The sequence below is a fragment of the Contarinia nasturtii genome, unplaced genomic scaffold (assembly GCF_009176525.2).
Source record: "Contarinia nasturtii isolate CC-2019 unplaced genomic scaffold, AAFC_CNas_1.1 Cnas_scaffold_745, whole genome shotgun sequence".
NCBI lineage: Eukaryota > Metazoa > Arthropoda > Insecta > Diptera > Cecidomyiidae > Contarinia > Contarinia nasturtii.
This window is the reverse complement of record NW_022198093.1, coordinates 389,604-412,145: the sequence shown is the minus strand read 5'-3', so window position 1 is coordinate 412,145 and position 22,542 is coordinate 389,604. Positions and strand designations below refer to the sequence as shown.

Genomic DNA, 22,542 nt, shown 5'->3' with positions numbered 1-22,542 from the left:
TTAATTTATTAAAAATATCTTCAGAAAAATGATGAAAGAAAGACACACAACTCGATGCTCCCGTGCAAATGAAAGTCAGAATACAACAATTTTTGAACAAACTCACAAACACTGAATATGGCTACGTATTTTTTGAGTATGATATTTGGAATTTGAACCGTCAATGCCTTTGAAAATGCCTCAAAGCAGTCAATACATATTGAACGACATATGGTGGTGAACTAAACTACTTTTTTAGGTGTGGTGAATTGTCGTTATTTACAGTGAGTTATTTCTGAAATTATCGGTTGCAAACTGAAAGCTCTTAAGCATCGTTCACAATCATTGCGTTCAAATTTTTATTCATAACGAAGTAAAGGCGTTTTCTCATTTTGTGTTGTCTAACCGTTTTTAAAACAGAGATGAGGCAAGAGAAAATTAGATTAAAGATTTATTCGTTAAGTATACAATAAATGTTGAATAATGTTTTCTATAAAAAAAATTAACATTAATAATAGCAATAGTTCAAGCAATTCATTTAATAATTATATTTTTGAGTTGTATATTCAAAGTTCCGGTCATGCCGTATTATTTTGAGCGTTTTAAATGTATAAAAGTTGTTTCATAGCTATTCTTGATTGTTGACGCAGACCACCCATTGATCAGAAGTGGAACCAAATCATTTCGGTCAGCGAAGCCCCACTGATTTGGTCCAGTGGAGAATTAGTTTGTCAATTGATATCAAATATTGATGGCAATGCATTAGAGATTTTTGGAATATTCACATCCCTCCGTATACCATATTCATTAAATGAAAAATCCAGTTTTAATTCTCTTATTTTTGGACGTTTTTCAATGAATGCATATTCAAATTCGCTGAATTGTTTTTCGTTTGCAAGATGTAATGATTCAAGTTTATCACTAGCGAACGGAATCGGAAATGATAGTGCTAACTTCACATAACAAGTAAGGCTTTTTAGATTCTTAAAATGGATAAAATCACCAAATCCAGAATTGAATTGGTAGCATACATAGAGTGATAGACTCTCAAGATTATGAAGACTCTTGTTCACGCTTTGAAGGTCATTTGAGTAACAATTCTGATCCATTCCTTCGATTCATTTTCCATTCGGTTCCATTACTCATTGATTAATTTCCATTTTTCTCATTCTTTTCTTCTGATCAACTCTAGGTAGATAGACTTGGTTGGATTTAATCGTTTGTTGGAAGCAGCTGCACTCAACAGATCATCGAATAATAAATGCTACAAACAGCTCTCAATGCAATCCAGATTCATATCCGTGAGTTTCATCTTTTCCCTTGTTGTCACAGTTTCAATCGCCTACAAAGTTCTCCTGTGCCTACAAACTATAACTAAAATAGTCGTAAGAAAGTAACAAAAAAAAACGTTCCACTTATTCAAACGATTCTTTTCGGTTGAAATTCGACTTTCTACGTGTACGAAGAAAAGATGCGACAACTCCATCTATATTTTCAACAAATCACTACAATTCATTTAACTGATATTGTCACATTTGAATTCGGTTCGTTCTTAAAACTTAAATAGAAGAAGAGAATTATTTTTTTGCAAATTAATGTGAAAATTGATAGAAATAGGAACTGTGTGAGACTTCTTTTTTAATTTAACATTTATTGAGAGAGAATCAAAAAGAATAACGAATCTATAGTTTTCCAAATAACGAAATTCCACCAAAATGTATTGTATCAGGAAAGGATCCTTGCGATTACCAAGATCTTCGATTTTTCGTACAAATTCTCTCACTACATTCAATGCCTTTTTTTCAAAAGAATACTAATTTTTAATTAATTCTTTGTGTTTTTAATGACTCGATTGTTTTTTTCCCTTTGCCGGTGCGTGAATATCAACAATGTTTCATTGACAGTGATGACATTTCTAAAAAATGGCGTTACGATTAGGTGAGAAAAAATTCACCACACTTCATTTGATGTCAAAGCCTTCGTAAAGCTTCTCTTTTTTTGTGTATTGATGTAATGCTCATGAAAGAACAGAATATTATTTCATGTAGAACGTCGTCGAACAAACCAAGTACGTCTAAATTAAAGAATAAAAGTGCAAAAAAAAAAACTATATCTAAACCTAAGTTAACTAGCGTGTGCGTAAATGTTACAAAATAAATGTGTACATTTGAGACGAAGATAAAATTGATTACAAAGTTGATAAAAAACGCGATTGAATACGATATGAAAAAGAAATCGATGTAGATGTGCCGACGGAAAAAATCCTTATTATTCACCTAAATTGTATTCGACATTCGAAAGGATGTAGATTTGGTTCACATCTTTTTTCCATCATTATTTTCAATGGTGAGACAATTTTCAATTTTTTTTTCTTTCGATTTTTTTCCACATCGTTCATCTGTTGAAACTTCCATCGTTTGAGTCATAATTATTATTTTAGTGTTCCATGTGTGTGCAATGTTGATTGAAAAATTACGTTTTTTTCGGTATTAAGAAGAGAAAAAAAAATAGCGACGATGGGTTTGCAATGAGTCTCGTCTGTTTGGTGCTAGAATCGCGTTGGTTTGTGTGCGCGATGTTTGATTGTTCACATATATGTATATACATATCGAACGTATGTGTACAGGCTGGTTACCGCTGCTGCTGCTGTTTTTGTTGTTGTGGTGTATTTCGCTCTTCATATGCGTTCATTTTTTTTTCGTTCATTGTCGTTTCGACGGGGTTCGGTGTGTTCAACTCTCTGGCGTATGTGTTGTACAAAGTGTGTGCTGGTCGATTTTGATATGTATATATCGTATTTTTCCAACGAAGAAAAGGAATGTTTATAATTTGTGCACACACTATTCATTCTCGTGTAATTTGCCGTGTGCGTATATTCTCCTGTGTATCGATAGCATCTTTTCATATTTTTTTTTAAATAAAAAATGATACTCACACACACACACATACGCGTAAAAGATGTGAAAGACAAGAGAAGAGAAAAAAAATGTACTCAACAGAAATTCTCTGTCTGATCATAGGCTTTCGGTTTCACTGTGTTAATTCCTTTCCATTTGTTTGCTTTCGTCTTTTGTTCTTTGTGAGAAGGAACAGACATTCATTCGAAACATGTAGTCATAATCGATTTTGTGCACTTCAACACACAGAATTGGAAAGAAAACAACAAAAAAGAGGAGAAACTTGAATATATTCAATTATGTTTTTTCAACTACTCAAATTCTAAAGAAAAAGAAAAAAATCAGAGCGAAGGACGAAAAAATCACAACCACACACACACACACACACACACTTCTCCTAAAAAATCACTCAGTTTGACCATTCATATTATGTTTCGTCGACTACCTGCCGTTTCGAACATGCAAATATCCTTGACTTCACTGTCCGAAAATGAAAACAATTTTGTTTTCGTCTTCATTCCCCTTCATTTCTTCGAAACTCTGTCTGACCATTCAAAACCCATTCGTTGTGCATATACCGAAAAAGAAACCATTTCTCAATTGTGGCCATTTGAATTTTTATTTTTAGATTCTTCAAAATTATGCGACATTTCATTGTGCGAGAATTCGCTTCGCTGTAATATGACACGAAAAATCGATACACATTGATAAGATAGGGAAAAAAAACAACACTCGAGTACATCGTGGAGAAAGACTTCATGACCGTTCGCAAAACGGTTGCGACAATTGGATAGAGAACGACAGCGAAGGAAAGAAGGCGAACGAACAACAGAGAGAGAGAGAGAATTGGTAGTATAACACGGTAAACACAATGAATCCAGTGAATCCAGCTGATTGTGGTATGGTTTGGTTGAATCAATATGCGCAAGCACAGGAGCATAGTATGATCATTGACGAAAGTACAACAATTTATCCGTCTATGGGAATGTCCGTAATGGATGATATTGGCCTCCAAGCAAATACAATGGTAAGCAATTTTAAAAGCGAAAACAAACATGCTAATTCAATTTAAAAAAAAAATGTTTCGGCATTTACATGCATAAATAAGCACATCAAATCATTTCCTAACGCAATGGGTTCAGGTCTATTTTATTTTCTCTCATTCGTTTTCTACACATTACACAAATGAATTTGGTCAAATGAATAAAAAAAACTCATTTCATTTTTTAAAAACTGCATCTCTCACTAAACAACAACTCTTTATAGAAGCTCAGCTTTTAATCGCACACACTTTTGAATTTAGTTACGATTTTTGAATTTCTAAAAGTTGAAAATCATAATAAACTGTAAATACTATACATACATCAAACAAACTAAAAGCCACTTACTTTTCTTCATTAATCTAATTGTGGTATAAATTTTTGTTTTTGTTTTTTGTTTATTTTCATCTTGGTTGGTTTCACACTAATAAATTCAATTGCTAAACTGAAATGCTTTTGTCGCATTTGATTCGATTGAACTGATTTCCAAATGGTCAATAAAACTGGGCCACTGGTTCATTTTACATCGAATCAAATTGTGAATTGCATTCAATTTCAGCGCTGTAAAATAAAAAAAAATCTAAAATCATCTATGTCAATATTGATTTCTTAACCCTTTTTTACCATTTCATTCGTTCATGCACACTTTTATTTCCATTTATTCATTTACATTTGAAAGTGCAATTTTCCCAAATTCATTTCCGACTTATATCTCGGTCACACTACAAATAAAAACGAAAACGATTTGCGCGACAGCTGAAATTGCGAAACGTGTTCCGAAGAACCGAAATCAATAAATGATGTGAACGCTCTATTACTACAGCTCTCCCCCCCCCCACCTCCGTATATTGTAGTAGTTATGAAATTGAAAAAAAAAATATTGTTTATTAAAATGAAACATCGATAATACAACACAAGCTAACCCATATTCATGTTCCTTTTCTGCCGGTTTCTTCATCGGTGAATTCAATAATCGGTACAAAATATGCGCGATAAAACAATCAACGAACAAAAAAAAAAAATACAAAACACAGGATATGAATGCGCTTGGATATCGAGAATATGCGCCTGCAACGGCATCAAATGCGATGACATTTACACCGGAATTTTTTGGCGGTTTACCACGTACATTGGCTGGTTTAAATCAACAACATTATCATGATGAGACGCATCAAACGATTCTTGATCATTACGGAACGTTATCGGATCAATCAATAAAATGTCCGATAAATTTGTTGGCAACGACATCGGTGAATGTTGGTACCGGAACCGAATTGTATGAAGATGATGATGACGATGAGTCGGAAACCAGATTATCACTCAATCCAAATCAATTTGCCAATCAATTTGTAAATCAATTTACGACAAATGAAGACGAAAACAGTGTTGACAATGATTATGGCGAAGACGGTGTTGATGATGTTGATGAATACAATGGTGGCACCGATTCAAATAATAGCAATAGCGTTGGTTTTGGCACAACACATGGTGAAAATGTTGCACACAACGATTTACCGGGTGGCGCAGCATTCCGGCGAAAAAGTCGTTCAACACAAACGAGTCGCAAAATAAAACCAGTTAAACGACCTGGCTTAGTGCTAAAAACACCAATTGCATATCAGCCTTGCTTAGATCCTTCTGTAATTCCAATCCAAAAAGACGGCATGGGTACGTTTGTTTTGTTTTAATTTTTTTTTGTTCTGTTCTGTTCGTTTTTTTTTTATTCTTCATTTCTTTTGTTTCGACAAATCTTTTGTTTTAGGTTTATGACTTTGTTTTTACGATTGTTTTTAATTTTCATTTCCTTTTTTATTGCCTGAGCATATTTTCTCTCGCTCTCTTTCGTACTCTGTGCATATATGAGCTTTTCCGTTTTTTTTGTTTCTTTTTAATATATTCTATAGTATATATGCTTCTTCTTTTTTCCAGTTATTTTGTGTGCTTTTGATTGATTTGGTTTGGTTGGTTTGAATTCAATGTGTTTTGCCTGGTTTGTTGACTTTGATTTACTTTTTTTCTTCTTCTTTGAGTGCACACGTGCATGCACATGGGATTGATGCTCCTACGTGGGTTCGGTGTATGTGTGTTTTTTTAAATAATAATAATAATATTTTTTCCAATTTTTTTTTTCTCTCTTACTTTGTAAATGAAAGCACCGAACAACCATATATCCCATACATATGTATCCTTATGTAAATGTTTAAGCTGAATCAAGTTTTGTATGCTCTATTGTTCTTTCATTTGATTTGATTTTGCAAATGAATGCGTTCGATTTGGTTGAATGAATGAAAATCGAAAGAGCATATGCTATATACTAAATTTGTTGTATTTGTTTGTTAAACGTGTTAAATGACAAATATCGACGCGTGAAAATATGATTCAAAGAACGATAACGCAAATACTTTTTGGAACACATCTCAAAATTACACGAAATAAAAAAAAAAATCGAAATCAATTTCGGGATTTCGATACATTTGCGCGCATACTTGTACATACACACATACTTGAAATACATTTTAACCATTTAATCATTCTGTGTAAAAATTCATAAGTTTCAATCATTCACTTCTTTTAATCGATATTAATCCTTTTGATATAGAAAATTCATAATCATATCATAAAATGCTCAACACCACAAAACATGCACAATTTACAGAAAATACACACACATACACACAAATACATAACAATTACCAAAAAAAAAAAGAGCAAAAAACAAATAAATAAATGCAAGAACCTAGTTGAAAATTGTTTATCTGTAAGAAATGAATTATGATTGTCGTTGGTTGGCGTTTGAATATATACATATTATCATCTTTCTTTTGTAAATTGAAAGGATCTCATTTGTGTGTGCGTTAATGAAATGTGGTGTTTTCTTCTCTTTCTCTTTCATTCTATTGTTGTAGCGGTGTGTGAGCGTTGCGGTGCGATTGGCGTGAAACATTCATTTTATACAAAGGAACGTCGTTTTTGCAGCATGAATTGTGCCCGCGGTGACTTTGTTATGATGCAAATGCAAGCAAAGGAAATATTAAAACAAAGCGAAAACAAAAAACCACAATTAACGACCGATAAACAAAATACGATTGATGCAACACAAGTAAATGCATTAAATACAGCGATGAGTGAATTACGTGATATGTCAACGGGATCAAATAGCCCAATTGATATTGAAGCACATCTAAAAGGTAGCCAATGTAAAATACCAAATTATCGATTTAAATTGACATTAAATGGCAATGAAAATGATGAGAAAAACACAAATGGCAATGGTAATCATCCGTTGTACGATGGAATGAGTGTGGATGATTCAGGAAATGTTGTATACCGTGATATTATGTTCGAAGAAGAAATACCACAAATTCCAAAAGGTGCAAATTTACCATCGTTATGTCCACAAGATGAGAAAATTATAACCGTACGACGAAAACCATCGGAATTTTTGAATAGCTACGATTGGATACCACAATTAACGAATCCAAATTTTTTTGCCGCACCAGTTACCTGTTTCACACATGCGCCCGGCTATGATGTCTGGTCAATGGTGAATGTTGGCATGAAAGTTGAAGTTGAGAATACGGACTGTGATACACCCGAATTGAAGCAAGGCATGTCACCGCATTCATTTTGGGTTGCAACTGTACATCGATTATGCGGCTACAAAGCACTTTTACGATACGAAGGTTTCGATGAGGATAGTTCACATGATTTCTGGGTGAATTTATGCTCGTCCGAAGTGCATTCGGTTGGATGGTGTGCAGAACGTGGTAAACCATTGATACCACCGCGAACCATTGAAAATAAATACAGTTGGCGTAAATATTTGGAAGAGAATCTAACAAATGCGTTGACACTACCAACCACATTCTATAATAAAATCAATGAAAGTTCAAAATCACGTTTCCGTGTTGGCCTTCAACTAGAAGTAGTTAATAAAAATCGAATATCCGAAATGCGATTGGGCAAAGTGAATAAAATCATTGGCAAACGTTTGTTGGTCAAGTATTTTGATGCGCCCAAAGATGATGATGGATTTTGGGTGCATGAAGATTCACCACTTATTCATCCGGTTGGTTGGTCATTTTATGTGGGACACGAATTGAAAGCACCACAAGAATATTTACAACGATTACAAATTCAAGAAGAAACAAATACACAACATGAAGATGACGCACAAATGGATTTATTCAAAATGAATTTCTCATTCGAAAAATATTTGGAGGGAAAAACGAGCAAATTTCGTGACGGCATGAAATTGGAGGCAGTTGATCCATTGAATCTATCATCGATTTGTGTATCAACTGTGGTCAAGGTTCTTAAATTTGGTTACATGATGATTCGCATCGATTCTTATGATCCGGATGTACAAGGAAGCGATTTGTAAGTTTCAAAACAAAATACCATACTCTAAACATATGCGTCTAATTCGATGCTCTTTCATTTGTTTACTTTCAGATTTTGTTATCACGAAAAATCGGCATGCATTTTTCCAGCCGGTTTTTGTCAACGTAACGGCATTGAGCTAACACCACCGAAAGGATACGATAAGAAAACATTTTCATGGCAAACATATTTGATGGAAACCGGTAATATGGCAGCCGATGATTCTTTATTCTCATTGGAGGTGCCCGACCATGGTTTTAAAGAAGGAATGAAAATTGAATGTGCCGATTTAATGGATCCGCGACTTGTTTGTGTGGCAACAATTGTCCGAATTGTTGGTCGAGTGGTTCGTGTACACTTTGACGGGTGGGAAGATGAATTCGATCAGTGGTTGGATAGCGAAGGACCCGATATGTATCCAGTCGGTTGGTGTGTTATGGTTGGACACAAACTTGAAGCGCCCAAACCGCAAGTGGTTCAGAAAATTTCACCCAAGGCATCAAGCAATAAAGCGAGACGGAAACGTGGCAAATATAATGGTATGGCTAACAAATAAACTGTTTTTTTTTTTGCAGTACTTTAAAAAAAAATGATAATTTGATCTTTTTTTACAGTAAAAGGAAAAGGTGGTTCGGCTCCACGCAATGTAAAGAAAGAAATTGACACAATGTCAGACCGACAAAATGACTTCGATGACAGTCAGAATGGTGATTCATTAACAGCCAAAACAGAGACAACACAGCAAGATTTTGATGGCGAAGAGGACGACGATGATTTTAGCCATGATGGTTATAGTCATTCGATAAATTCGCTACAATCAGCGTCATTGCCACCAACGCCGGAACCAAGAAATGAAACACCAACACTCCACACCACCCGACCATCATCTAAGTCATCCACATTTAGCATAGCCTCACACAATAGCCCAGCCACATCATCACCGCCACCTGAACGAAAAGCGACCAGTTATATCAATGTAAATTCATTTTTCGACTTACTCTTTTCCATTTAAAAAAAAAAAATCGTAATTTTTTTTTCTTCTCCGCAGAATTCAACGGTGACATCGGGAAAGTATATTCCATGCCTGATATCCGGTTCAACAATGTCACAGTCAAATGCATCATCACAAAATGAATTCGCACCCGATTCATGGAATATATTCGATGTTGGTCAATTTTTACGTGTCAATGATTGTGCATTGCATTGTGAAATATTCAGTCAATATAAAATCGATGGTAAACGTTTGCTTGAAATATCCGACGATGAAATCTTTAATATGCTCAACAAGAAAGTGGGCCCAGCCCTTAAAGTTCAAGACTTAATAAAAAAACTACGAGATAAAATTGAAAAAATGAAACCATCAAGGCATTCAACTGGCAAAAGTGGTGTCAGCAAAAAATACTTATAGTGAACTATAAACATTGGGCTCAATGTTTTATTAAATATGTACAAAATTCGTCAAGTGTAACTTATATGATGAGATGTCCTTATGAAGTGGATCACCCGAAAACAGACTGCGAACTATGAATGCAACAAAAAAAAAACCCGAAAAAACTTAAATATTTTGAATGTGAGAGTGAGATATGTGTGTGAAAATTGAGAAAACTTTTTTAAATGTTGATTGAACACTCCAAATAAGAAACAATACAAAATGAATAATATATACACATTTTATCTAAATGAAAAAGTGCCATTCAGTGTTTGTTGTACGTACACTATGAACGAATTAAATGAACAAAAATAAAATTGAAAAATTTAATGACGAACCACATCGTTTCGATCGTGTGTCATATGCTTATGTGGAAATAAGTGCATAAATAACGAAAGTACGCTGTCAAATTTGAAGGATGCTCTTCACAATGGACAAAGACACCGATGAATCTACAATATACGCCTGCATCATAATTGATTGATCAAATCACACAAATCTACCAAATATTGTATGTAAATGAAACCGCTTTATTCCAGCAATAAGGATATATTATTGTTTATCACATTTCTACTAGGGACGATGATAATAAGAAGCAATAAGGTTAAATACACACACACACAAATGTAGAAAGAATTTTTTTTTAAAAATAACTGAAAATTTATCGCTTCAATAATACCAATTGAAAAAAAAATTGCAATTTGATAAATAAAAAAAATGTTCGTGTATTTTTGGTTGCTTTGATTTTTTTTAGATGTCAATTTAGACGTAAATACGATACAAATTATATTTTTGAAAAGAGTAATGTTTATCATTTCTATTCATTGTTCCATATTGATCTCTCTCTCCCTTGAAATTCACATGAGTCATTTCATTAGTCGTTTGTAACTTTGTATTTCTTCCAATCTATTGTATAATCCGTCAATTTTAATTAAAAATCAAATGAAAACAATTTATTTTGGTTTATTTAAATGTTCATTCTAAAGTGTGAACATTTCAAACAACATTCACTCAATTGAAAATATAAGAAAAAACCAATCAATATATTTGAAACTAACATAAAAACTAAACAAAAAATAAAGAAGTTAACTTGATCTTATGCAATGTTGTTAGAACAGAGAGAAATCCAAATATTTAAAATAGACTAATTGAAATAGAGCATTTAAATTCGAGCAGGTAGCTAAACGTGGCGTGGGGAGAGTTGAAATTCTTCAATCGAATCAAATCACGTCACTTTCATATTTCGAAATTATTTTTTAAGATTTTATTTAGAACCATTTTCATTTGAAATGTTGTTCGTGACCTTTGGAAACAGTTAACTATGATCCACACGTCATTTGTAAAACAACCACCTAAATGCTATAATTATTATTGAACAGAAAAAGAAGTAAACTTAAATTTGTATAGAAAATGTGGGACGTTTGAAATCAACATGAATTCGAAAAATGACCCATTGTTTTTTTTTCTTCTTGGAAATAATTTTATAAATAATATACATACGAAAGTAGTGGATAAATTTTTTTTTAATAATATAAACAAAAATTTAGCACTAAAATTGTAGAAAGAAAAACTTAGATGTTTAAGAAAGCATTGAAGAAAAACAAAACAATTGATAAGATTCTTAAATGAGAAAATACACGATTATATAATTTCATATAAAACAAATGTTTGCACATGTTATTTACTGCCCTTCAGAAATACAGTTTTTTTCGTACTGACTACAATTCGACTTTGGACCATGGAATCAATTGCATGTCATTAAAAGTGAAGAAAATTAGCTATTTTTAGATGAATGATGTCTGTGTCTTATCCATTCAAAAACCAACAACAATAGTAAAAAATGCGGTATCTCGACCAATGGTAATTCATCGTGTATTGCACTTGAGACTTGGGAAGAATACGCTGCGCTCGTGACTGCAATCGTATTGGTGTACAACCGCCACTCTTATCAACCGCAAGTGAAAAATTATGACATGTTTCGCGCGCACAAAAACACTCTTCTTCATCACATTCATAATTTTAAATAGAAAAATGATATCTCAACCAGAGTCTATTTAAAATGTGAACAATGAAATACATATATCTCTATTTTTTCTTATATCGACCAATAATGAATGACATTAAAAAACAGCTGTACAAACACCAATTTGAGCAATGGATGTTTCTTTGTTGTATTTTATCTTGTATGGGTTTTGATCGATTCGATTTTGTGTATTGGATTGGTATGATAAAATGTATATATAGGTTTGCGTTTCAAGTGAAACAAAATTACAATGTGTACAATAAAAAAAAAAGTGTTCAAATAGAATTTTCGATGCTGGTGTATGTCATTCAATTTTACCGGTCGGTGTTTTTAGGTGCGTTCGAATGCGTCTGTTATCAACTTGCTTGGGCGATGCGAGAGTAAAGCGAACCAAAGAGAGAGAGAGTGTGTGTAGTTAACATATCGTCAGTGGAAGCGTTCATATTTGTGACTCTCAACGTTAGAGCCGTTGCCGTCGTCGGTGCACTGTGTGGTTGATTCAAGTATTGTTAGGCACGCTCTGCTCCACTCCGTCGACGTCCGCGACACAATCGTCTGTTTCGATTCGGCTAGCCTATGCAACTACTCTACTCGAGTGGAGCGCGCGCGCTAGTCTATACTAGAAAGAGACAGAACAGACACGATGTGGATTTGCGCGCTCAATGCATATATGTACTATTTCACACAGGAAAACCATGACATAATGACGCTTTTTTTCGGTACGCTCGTTGTCGATGCACGTTCATTTCCAGTAAGATTCCAATTATATGCATGCTCTTTGTTATTTGTTGTTGATTTTTTTTACTTTCGCGCTCGTTTCCTATGCCATTCGACCGTCGGCACGGAAGCTCATGTCGATTGAAGCAATGAACCGCACAAAACACATGAAATTTGCAAATAGTTCTTGAATGAATTTAGTTTTTTTTTTTGTTTTCCATTTCTTTTACAATGAGTTTTTGTTTATTTGAAAAGAATTGCTTAAAATTTAGAATTTTGAATAATAAATTTTTGCAAATGGAATTTTTTCGTTCATACGTTTGCATATTGCATTTTAATTGCCAAAAATAAGATTGAAAAAAAAAGGAAAAGAAAAATAATAATATCACGCGCTAAATTTCCGATTCATATTTCCATTGAATTAATTCATTCGGTTTCATATATTTTATCCGCATTCAATTAAAAATGCTTGAACGAAGAGCAAATAATAAAAACAGCGAAAAAAATGATTTTTTTTTTTGTTGAAATGAAATACTGGTTTAGTTTATATTGCCGTGCTGCAAAAATGAATATACAAATGCAAATACTTGGAAATTCCCATTCCGCATGCGAGAGAATGTGTTGGAACTTTATGTTGTATGTGCCGATTTCATATCGTGTATGCCAGTCGAAATGGATAGAAAATTTTTGAGAAAGAAAAACGAGAAACACATACACACACATGTCGAGAGCAAAGAGAAGAAAAAAGTGGGCAGGAAAAAATGGCATAGAGTGAAAAGAGAATGAATTGAACAATAAGAATAGTCTGTGTGAGAAATGTGAGTTGCCTTGTGAAAGGTCTACCACATGCAATCGAAAATGATTCGAAGACACTCACTAACCATAAGTGAAATGAGAACAGAGGCGATAGGAGTGAAGAACGTAAGTAGAAAAGAATGAAAAAGAGTTGGCAAACGCATTGCGAGGCAACGATACACATGTGCAAAACAGCGGCAAAAATGTAGACATGAGGCAACGAGATCAGAGCAAAAAAAAACACACACACACACATACAGCCACACGAAGAACGGATGAAAACCTTTTTCTTCTTATTGCGTTCTATGTTGAGCAATGAGACCAATTCAAAGACAGAATGAGCGAGCGAGATACATGCTCAGCATTAACCGCATAATCTTGAATCAAGCAAAATCAAGCAACGAATATGAGTATAAGAAAGAACGGAAAGACGAGTAAAATGAAGAATGAAAAAGAAGAAGAATCAAATTCATTCGGCATCCCTGTTCGTACCGCGTGCTTTGTGCACATCGTAAAAACCGAACAATAAACTGAATATTTCAAAAACTGAATTTGTGCATATAATGCATCATACTACAATATTTACCATCAAGCTGTTTACGAGCGTGTACTCTCCACTACACTAAAATACACATTCATGCGCCGCCGCTCGTACATATTTTTCTGGTATATATGCTGCCATAACCAAAAGAGAAAGAGAAAGAGATGAAAAATATGAAGAAAAAACGTAATGAAGAGAAGATGAATAAAAAACGTACACACATCATGGTAAGCGAGTAAGAGTGAGAGAAAGAAAGAGAAGCCGTCGTTGTCGTCGTAGTTAACAACAACAACAATTCAACGGCAAAGAGTTCGTTTGCATCAACAACTGCGACGACAACTGTAGGCGTGGTATCCAAATTCAGCTGGTTCGTACACATACACAAAGATTCAACATCCCGGGTCGCATAACTATATGTCTATACATGCTGCACCATATATAATATATATATCACAAATATGTATGCTACTATTTTATATCAAAACATTTTAGCGGTATCGAATAAAAAAAAAGTCAAAAGAATCGCATTGAACACTTTTCAAAAGTCATAATAAATGGTAATAAAAATGATGATAATTTGTCTTGATGATGAACCAAAAATATTGCACATTCCTTGAATAAAAAAAAGAAAACTGCAAATAAAATTGGTGTAGTCCAATGCCGCCAATGATAAAATGTATCCATATATATCGGTATATATATAAATATAAAATACAACGCGGTCTCTCGTGCGCCTGTGTACTTCTGACGATTTGTATGAAATTCCTAAGTTTCAAAATTTAAGCGCGCACCACCATTCACATAGAACTACTCGTTCCCGCTCGCTCATATGCTTCCGTTCATTCATTCATTCATACGCTGTCTCATTCTGTGCAATGAACGTGTATACACTAGCAGCAGCAGTAAAAAATTACGATTTGAAGAAGAAATAACAAAGTAGACACGATATTCATGCCGCATACTCATACCACTCAGCGTCATGTGTCTCGTAAGCAGCACCACACTAATATTGCTCGTATATATTCTTTTCGGCTGATTCTAGTTTCTTTTTCTAGAACATTTTTTTTTTCTCGTTCCGTTTTGTCGTAGTCATCGCAGTTGTTGAGTTGTTGCTATCGCCGCACCAATATCGAAGCGAACGAATGAACGAGCGCGAGCGCGTCTCACACACATCGGCACTGTCATCCACTAAAAAACAGATGTAGTTGTAGTAGCCTGATCGTATGCTTGTACGACATGGGCTCACACCAAAAATGCACCTCGCACTCTTCCTCTCTCGTATTTCATTTCCCATGCTCTCTCATAAAGTATTTTAAATACAGTGAAGAACCATGCTATACACCCATGCTTTGCCGATTTGCAAGCTGTACAGACAACAAATACACATGCACAAATACGCTCACGCACACAATCATTGAACGCATTGAATACAACCGACACCGAATATACAATTGTACAGAACAACAATAAGAGACATACTCATACACGCACCAACCAAATACATAGACAGTCAAAAAAAAGTACACATGTATGGTTCGTGTAAAATCGGCAATGTTCGGTTGAGCGCGTCATCTGTTTCGTGTGGTGACGAGACCTCAGCTGTTTCCCGCCATCCGCTACACATTCAGAGTATCGATGAAAGTCGTCAAGTAGTGTCGTGTGTGTACTTTTTAGCGAGATTCATTCTACCGCATTCCCAATATACAAGTCGAGAATACACTATACAGAGAGAATAAATAAAAAGGCTTTTCGGAGTACGAAGCAATTCGAAGAAACAGCAGTTACAATCAAAGGAATCAAAATACACAACCGAAAAGGAAAGACGAAAGATACAGAAGACAACTGAATAAAAAAATATAAGAATAAAGGAGAGTAGAGAAGATAAAAAGTTGAAAATTGTTTTTCGATTCACGCTGCGTGTGTAAGCAAAAGAAGCGACGAGTTTGATTATCAACAACAATTTTTTTTTCGGTGATTTCGAGTGAAGAAGAGAAAACACATTTATTTTTTCGTTTAATTTTATATTTTTTTATTTTTGATAATATAAAGTGCACATTGATTGTGTATGTTGTCTATATGTGAGAAATAAATGCAAAGAATTTAATTGAAGCGCCAACGAATAACCGACAAAAATAATAAAGAAAAATAAATCACAGACAAATCATTCTGATTATTATAAAATACGTTCAATTTTGTGGTGGATTAAGTAAAATCCGTATTTACACGGTTACGCTATATATATATACACGTTGTTATTCAGCCGATTTTAAAAACGTGTTGTGCATTGATGAAAATAAATGTTTTGACATTACATCGTTATAGGCTGCGTCCATTTGATAACAATATCGTTCTTCTTTAACTAAACGTTGGAACGTGAACAATATATATTTTTTTGTTTTTGACAAACCCATGCTATATTAAACGCATCGAATTGATAGAGTTGAAGTGTCAGTCAAAATTGAAAGTGTGAAAGAAAGAGAACGAAACAAAAATAAAAACAAAAACACAATCAACTGTAACATTGTTTATTTACATTGAATTGGTTATTCAATATTGTGGCACATTGAACGATAACGAAGAAATTTTAATTTTTCAAATTAAGTGGCAGTCGATTAAAAACGAAAATCATCAACACCAATCTGAATATAAAATAATATAATTGAATTACCGCCAAACGTTAATTTGAAACCAAAATAAATAATACACGAAGAAGAAAAAAAAAACCTGGAAAAATAACAAAACATTCACAAATAAATAAAATTGAACGCAGTGAACATTAAGTTACGAAATATTGAACAATCAATTATTTAAAAAAAAATTGCGCCAAAATTCTTGCAAATCATAAATAAATATTTAATGTCGCTACAAGTTAAATCAGCACATGGAATGAATAGACTTGGTTCAAATGTGAAATTCGACTTAGGAAAAGCCAATCAGAAATAAAGTGAATTGAATAAGAATAAAAAAAAAACGAAAAGTTACACGATTAAGACGACTCGCGAATACTATAAAACAATTAACGCATTTCTCAACGGTGCTCAAAGAAAATAAGTAATGTCCATTGTGGGTGCCATCGAAGAAGTGCTCCAACCCGAAGACTTTGATAGCGAAGATCAAGCAACAAGGTAAGTTGTGCAAAAAAAGTCATTTTTATCATCAATTTTGCGTTAAAAAAAATTACGATTCGCAAAATGTAATTGGTGTCGGGAGTGAATTTCACAAAAAAAAAAAACGAATTTACCGTGAATTACGAATTATTATTTAGTTTAGGGATAAAAGGCAAACATTTTCCATTAAATCAACTGACAATATTGTATACAGCTGAAGCAACTGAATGAATCCACATGAAAGCACATGGGAAAGTCATGCAAACTTATTAAGATGACGAAGAAACTCCAATTGAAAATCCAATTTTGCGTTTTTGGCGCCGCATTTTTTTTTCTTTCCTCGTTCCTGCCATCATCAAGTACACATAGTGTGCGTGTATTTTTGCTTGAAAACGTTCATTCGTTGAGGTCTTCTCCTCACGTATTACATTTATTCGGGAAAAACTCAGAACACATTTCAAGCCATACGGTCGATGGGTCGGCCATATGATCGTTATAAGTGCAAACGAGACATAGCTAAACGAAAACATGCTGCAATCGAAGGCAACAGCAGATATGAATAAAAGCCAGCGCATAGCCACGGTGTGTGTTATACACATATCGTAGAAAAAGAGAGACGAGCAAACGAACGAATTTTTTTTTCGTTGTTTTTCGAATGAAATGTGGAAGAGAAGAGAGAGGAAGAGTGAAAAAAAAAACGACGCACAAATATGCATACGTAGGCTCGATTGCTTGTGTTTCTCATACTGCCATTCCGAAGCAAAGCCTACTGACTCTCACTTCTGTTCTACAACGCGTGTAGTGTATGTGTTGTTGTTGTTTTTTTCGTCGGTTCCTACATGCACGCATTGCTCTGTCTCTCTCTCCACTTTATTTTATATTTCACATCGTACACACTGAAATATTATACATGGGCTCATGTAACTTGAATGCGTCGCTCTATGTCGTCGCATTAGCTCACAGCAGATGAGCGGTTCGTTTCAGTACTGAAACTAACTAACCAGCCAATCGACTGACGAAACGTACGTATAAGCAGCAAATAAGGCAAAGACGAAAAATGGTATTGTGTATACATATGTATACCATACATGTCTGGTATATAATATAGACGCAACCGAAAATGTGGATAGAATCATATTGGGTTTGCTGCATACGATGGTGTGCGCCACAATAGAGAGCTGCAAAACGATACACAGACACACGATTACTATTACATTATGACGATGAAAATTGAAGAAGAAAAAAAAATCGTATATTCTACCGAACAAACAACAGAAATAAAACCGAAAAGAAAAACCGAGGAAGAAAAACAACAACAAGAACCATACGACCGAATCGACAAACACACAACGTATTCAAAATTGAACGACACAACTGTTTCTCTGGATGAGTGATGAACGTGCGGCTAGAACATATGAGAACCAAATATAAATAACAAAAAAAAAAAAAAGAAAAAAGAGTGTATATCGTATTGAGTTGGAAATACGCTCGGCTCGCACTGTTACCGAGCGCCGAACCAATCAATAAATTCTACCGCGTAATAAACAACAGACACACATTTTTGTGTGTGCCTTACACATTTTGCATTTGGAAAGTACACGACGATTTTTGCTGATTGTGTTTCACAATGAACACACATTTTTTTTTCGTTTTTTCGTTCGTCTATTTGTTTTTCCATTCGACAGTTCGAAAAATTTAGAGCGCGTATTCAAAAAGCCTGCGTTCGATGCATTGTTTCCTCATCGCAAAAATGTACCCCAAAGCGCTTTTTTTTACTTTATTTGCATATTTCATTTCTATATGCCATCATCAGTCGTCACCATTGTTCACATTCAGCTTTGTCTGCCGCTTTATGTTTGCTTGATTTTTTCTCCCTTGTTTGTTAAATTTCGTTGTGTGTTTGTGCATTTCATCAAATTGTGAAATTTTCGGTGTTTAAGCGCCAATCCAGTGGAGGAAAATCGAGCGCGCAAACTGATATTGTTATGAAATCATTCTTATTTGTTATTTGACGTGTCTGCCGTGGATTGCGTCGCCACGATGCAAACATACAGAGAAATACACACACACACACATGCTTACGCCAAATCGCTTACATAGAGTTTTTTCCATTCTCGTCTTTCTGATTGCGAAAAGAAATAATCAGTACACATGATTCATGCATAGGTCGCGGGCAAACAAAACGCACCGCTAACGTAAACATGCGTTGTTTATACACTAACTCTCATAGTTTCTATTTTCGATTTAAATATATATAGAGAGTGATCTTTGTTGCTCCCTTTGGCGTTTCATTCGTTTGTATCAGGTTCATTTCGATTTCCAAGCTATTTGTTTACAAACAGAGCCCAAAGTATGTATAAATATCATATGTGGCTGTGAATGTTTTAATGGAACATATACAGATTTCTAGAATGCGATTCAAATATTCAAAATAAACCGAAACGAAATCGATATTTTATTCGAATCATCAAATCGAATTTGTGCTTGTGACTCATTTTCAATAACATTTCAATAAAGCCGATGGTATTTTGGATTAAATTTCAAATGAAAAATTCCTTTTATGTTAATTAATATCGCCGTCCATGAAACCAAATCTATTTAGAAATGCAAAACTGGACAATTTAATCGACCATCGAAGTTTTGGCGCATTTCAATCCATTCCGAATGTGTCGTCTGACACAACACCGAAAAAAAAAAGAGTCAAAATGTTAACCGTATAAATTTCGACGCAATATACTTGTCTTATTGCCATATATTAACACACAAAAGATTAAATAATAATAAAAACAACATGTTAAATGCACTCTCAGTCTCGCTCTCACTCTCTCAGCTGTTATTGTGTATGCGCGCGTATTCTTTTGGTTGTTTTGATGTGTTTTGTCGACGATATTGCGTTTCGTCTGCATTACCGATATTACTCGTTTATTTTTTTTACTCTTTATTTGTATGTGTGTGTGTGTGGTATTGCGTCGTTCGTCCAAACAGTGAGAATCTCACTCAATCAGTCTGTTCGCATGAAATCCGGGAATGCGTCTACTGTGTGTGTACAGCCATGAGAGCTCTCTCATCATCATCATCGTCGACGACGACGACGACGTGCTGCTGCTTTTCTGGCCGTATTGCTGCAACCAGTGGGAAAACATTCGTTCTCATTCGAACAATACGAATGGCAAAAATGCATTTAACGTGGTGAATGAACGAGAGACAAAGGGCTCTTCTACTATATACATATTTTTTTACCTCTACGCATTGCATTCGATGGTGTGTAGTACAACTGATCTGGTTGTACGAATACAAATTGAAATATTTAAAAACCAACCTGAAAATGGGTTTTCCATTGGCAAAACGATTTCTACCGCTATATTGCCGCTACGTTTGCTATTTGAGTGTGGTTCTCTCTCTCTCTCTATGTGTGTTTTTTTCTCAGCCATATATTAAGAGTCGATTTCTGAGCTCATTTGTCATTTGGTGTGCATTGCATTTTATGTATGTGTGTTTTCCACATCATTTGCATCGCTCTTGAATGAGCTTGCATAGTTGTGCATGAATTCGAAATTTGAAGGCAAATTTGTCTACATATTGCCATTGACACATGAATCTATATGGCTTAAATGCGATTTGAAACGCTTTGATTTCCATCCATTAATTCGGTAATTTGTTTTAGTTCCTTCAATAAATTTTTTTATGTCTCGACACTGATAAAAATTGAAGGAACATTTATTTCCTTGTGGTTACTATTTTTTTTTTCGTTGGTCGGAATTGATAAATTGATATATTATAATAACGTATTCTATCTAAATTGCCATTTGAATTGCAACAGCATAATGAAATACGGGATAAAAAGTCATGTGCTCGTTTATGTTACAATTTTCTATGTGTTTTTTTTCTTCTTCACCGCCAAGCACGAACACACAAAATCCACTCTTCGAATTCATTGCATCGAATCGGTTTTTATTGTGTGCTTTGGTTGCTTCGGTTCATTTTTCCATTTGTGCAATCATTAGTGTGATTAAATTACAAACGTTCGAAGACCAAAGAATAAAGAAGAGAAAAAAAACCAACAACAAAACAGAAGAAACAATTGTTGTTGCAATTTGTTTGGTTTCACCATCGGTTTCTGCTGACGGTTCCCCTTGAAATAGCATAAAAAACACACACACATATACAAATGCGAAACGAAACATCCAATATAATTCCAAACCAATAGAATAATGTGCATAAAAAAATGAAGAATTCTCTAGAAGAAGAAGAGAAAAAAACGCGCTCACAACACACAAATTTACACATAAAGTGAGAGCAAAAGCGCGGCCGCATACAAAACAGTAAATGACAAAGAAAATGTACGTGGTGTCGACGACAACAACGGTGATCAATGGAAAATAAACAGAAGTCAGTGGAAAAGTATTGAATTAGTTAGAATTTGATACGATGACAAATTGCATGTCATTAATAAAGCACATGATGAATAGCGTGGCGTCTGTCTTTGCACATAAAAGTGCACTTTGGGTTCGGTTGCTTTTTTTATGTTCTTCATTCGTTTTCGTTACTTTCTCATTTCATTTAATACTAGATAAAGTGTCATTCGCCTCATTTTTAACTAGAATACCAAATGTTTACTTAAGCCATAGCGCAGAGGTTTATGAGCCAACAAGAACGGCAACAATAACAATGCCATCGAATTGTTTGGAATTAATGTGACGGCAGTAAAATCCGTCGAAACATTTTGTGTGATATTAAAAACGGGACCAAAATCCTAAGACAGACGAGAGACGGGGAAAAAAAGGAGGCCTCGTCAAAACCTTTTGCCAGCATCATAACTTAAATCAACAGAACAATTAATATGACACGGTTCCAGTTGTAGTTGTATGTATGGGTGTGTATTTTCATCACCAATTCTGATTGCTTCGACGGTCTATTTTAACACCCAGTCAATGGTTTGGTGCTATCTGTCTCTCGGCTGTTTGTACAATCGATTAACGCTTTATCCGCTCCAGAATTTTTCCTAGTTTTTTTTTTCTTCTCTTCTCTTCTTTTATTTAAGTTAATCATCAAGTCCATTTATCATCAAGAATTAATATTTAAATTTACCTTTTACGCACGCTCTGGCATTTTTTTCCCCACTTTCTCATTTTTGTTTACTTTTGCGTTCAGGCAAGAAGTTCACATCACGCGCGTATTTATTCGTTTCTTTTTTTTATGTGTTTCTTCGTCACAAAATGCTTGCACACTCAATACTCTCCCTGCAACCAAAGCAGAAGGGAGAGCGGCTCTGGCTTATATGTATGTGTAATGTGTATAGAAAAACACGTGCTTGCATTCTCATATGATTTTTTTTTTGTTCTTCTTAATTTTGTATTCTTGGACAGTTCTTCATTGTCATCGGTTGACGTTGCCAATACCGAAGGCTCTTTAATAACACGCGCCAAATGAATGACATGTTTACGGATTATTTTATATAAAAAATACATAAACGCTAATATACATTTGGTGTATGCGGTTGTGACCGTTGTGATGACATTTAATTAGATTTTATTTGGAATTTATGACAGCTAAGCGCAAAGTTTTCGCATTTTACGTTAATGCAATGTTGTTAAATATCATATCATCAAGAATCCAAGCGCACAATGTGGC

The 22,542-nt window shown here is 34.5% G+C and overlaps 2 protein-coding genes across 2 annotated transcripts in view; both read left to right on the top strand.

Annotated features, from left to right (window-relative positions):
* The first annotated feature begins 1,986 nt into the window (after positions 1-1,986).
* On the top strand, positions 1,987-11,209 carry LOC116341597 (polycomb protein Sfmbt). Its single transcript, XM_031768758.1, has 7 exons — positions 1,987-2,325; positions 3,505-3,903; positions 4,951-5,584; positions 6,823-8,296; positions 8,372-8,838; positions 8,914-9,275; positions 9,348-11,209. Exons 2-7 carry the CDS (start codon positions 3,748-3,750, stop codon positions 9,705-9,707), a joined length of 3,453 nt encoding a protein of 1,150 aa, XP_031624618.1. The 5' UTR covers positions 1,987-2,325; positions 3,505-3,747; the 3' UTR covers positions 9,708-11,209.
* Positions 11,210-16,550: 5,341 nt separating this feature from the next.
* Positions 16,551-22,542, top strand: part of LOC116341543 — a 148,535-nt gene continuing 142,543 nt past the window's right edge. The window contains exon 1 of the mRNA XM_031768666.1: positions 16,551-16,929. Coding sequence (XP_031624526.1) covers positions 16,859-16,929 — 71 coding nt within the window. The 5' untranslated portion in view covers positions 16,551-16,858. The remainder of the gene's footprint in view (positions 16,930-22,542) is intronic.

Bases quoted from the DNA above. Each gene is read 5' to 3' on its own strand.
- LOC116341597 (XM_031768758.1), top strand. From the start codon at position 3,748: ATGAATCCAGTGAATCCAGCTGATTGTGGTATGGTTTGGTTGAATCAA. The intron at 3,904-4,950 runs GTAAGCAATTTT...TACAAAACACAG, and splicing joins GCCTCCAAGCAAATACAATG to GATATGAATGCGCTTGGATA. The intron at 8,297-8,371 runs GTAAGTTTCAAA...GTTTACTTTCAG, and splicing joins GATGTACAAGGAAGCGATTT to ATTTTGTTATCACGAAAAAT.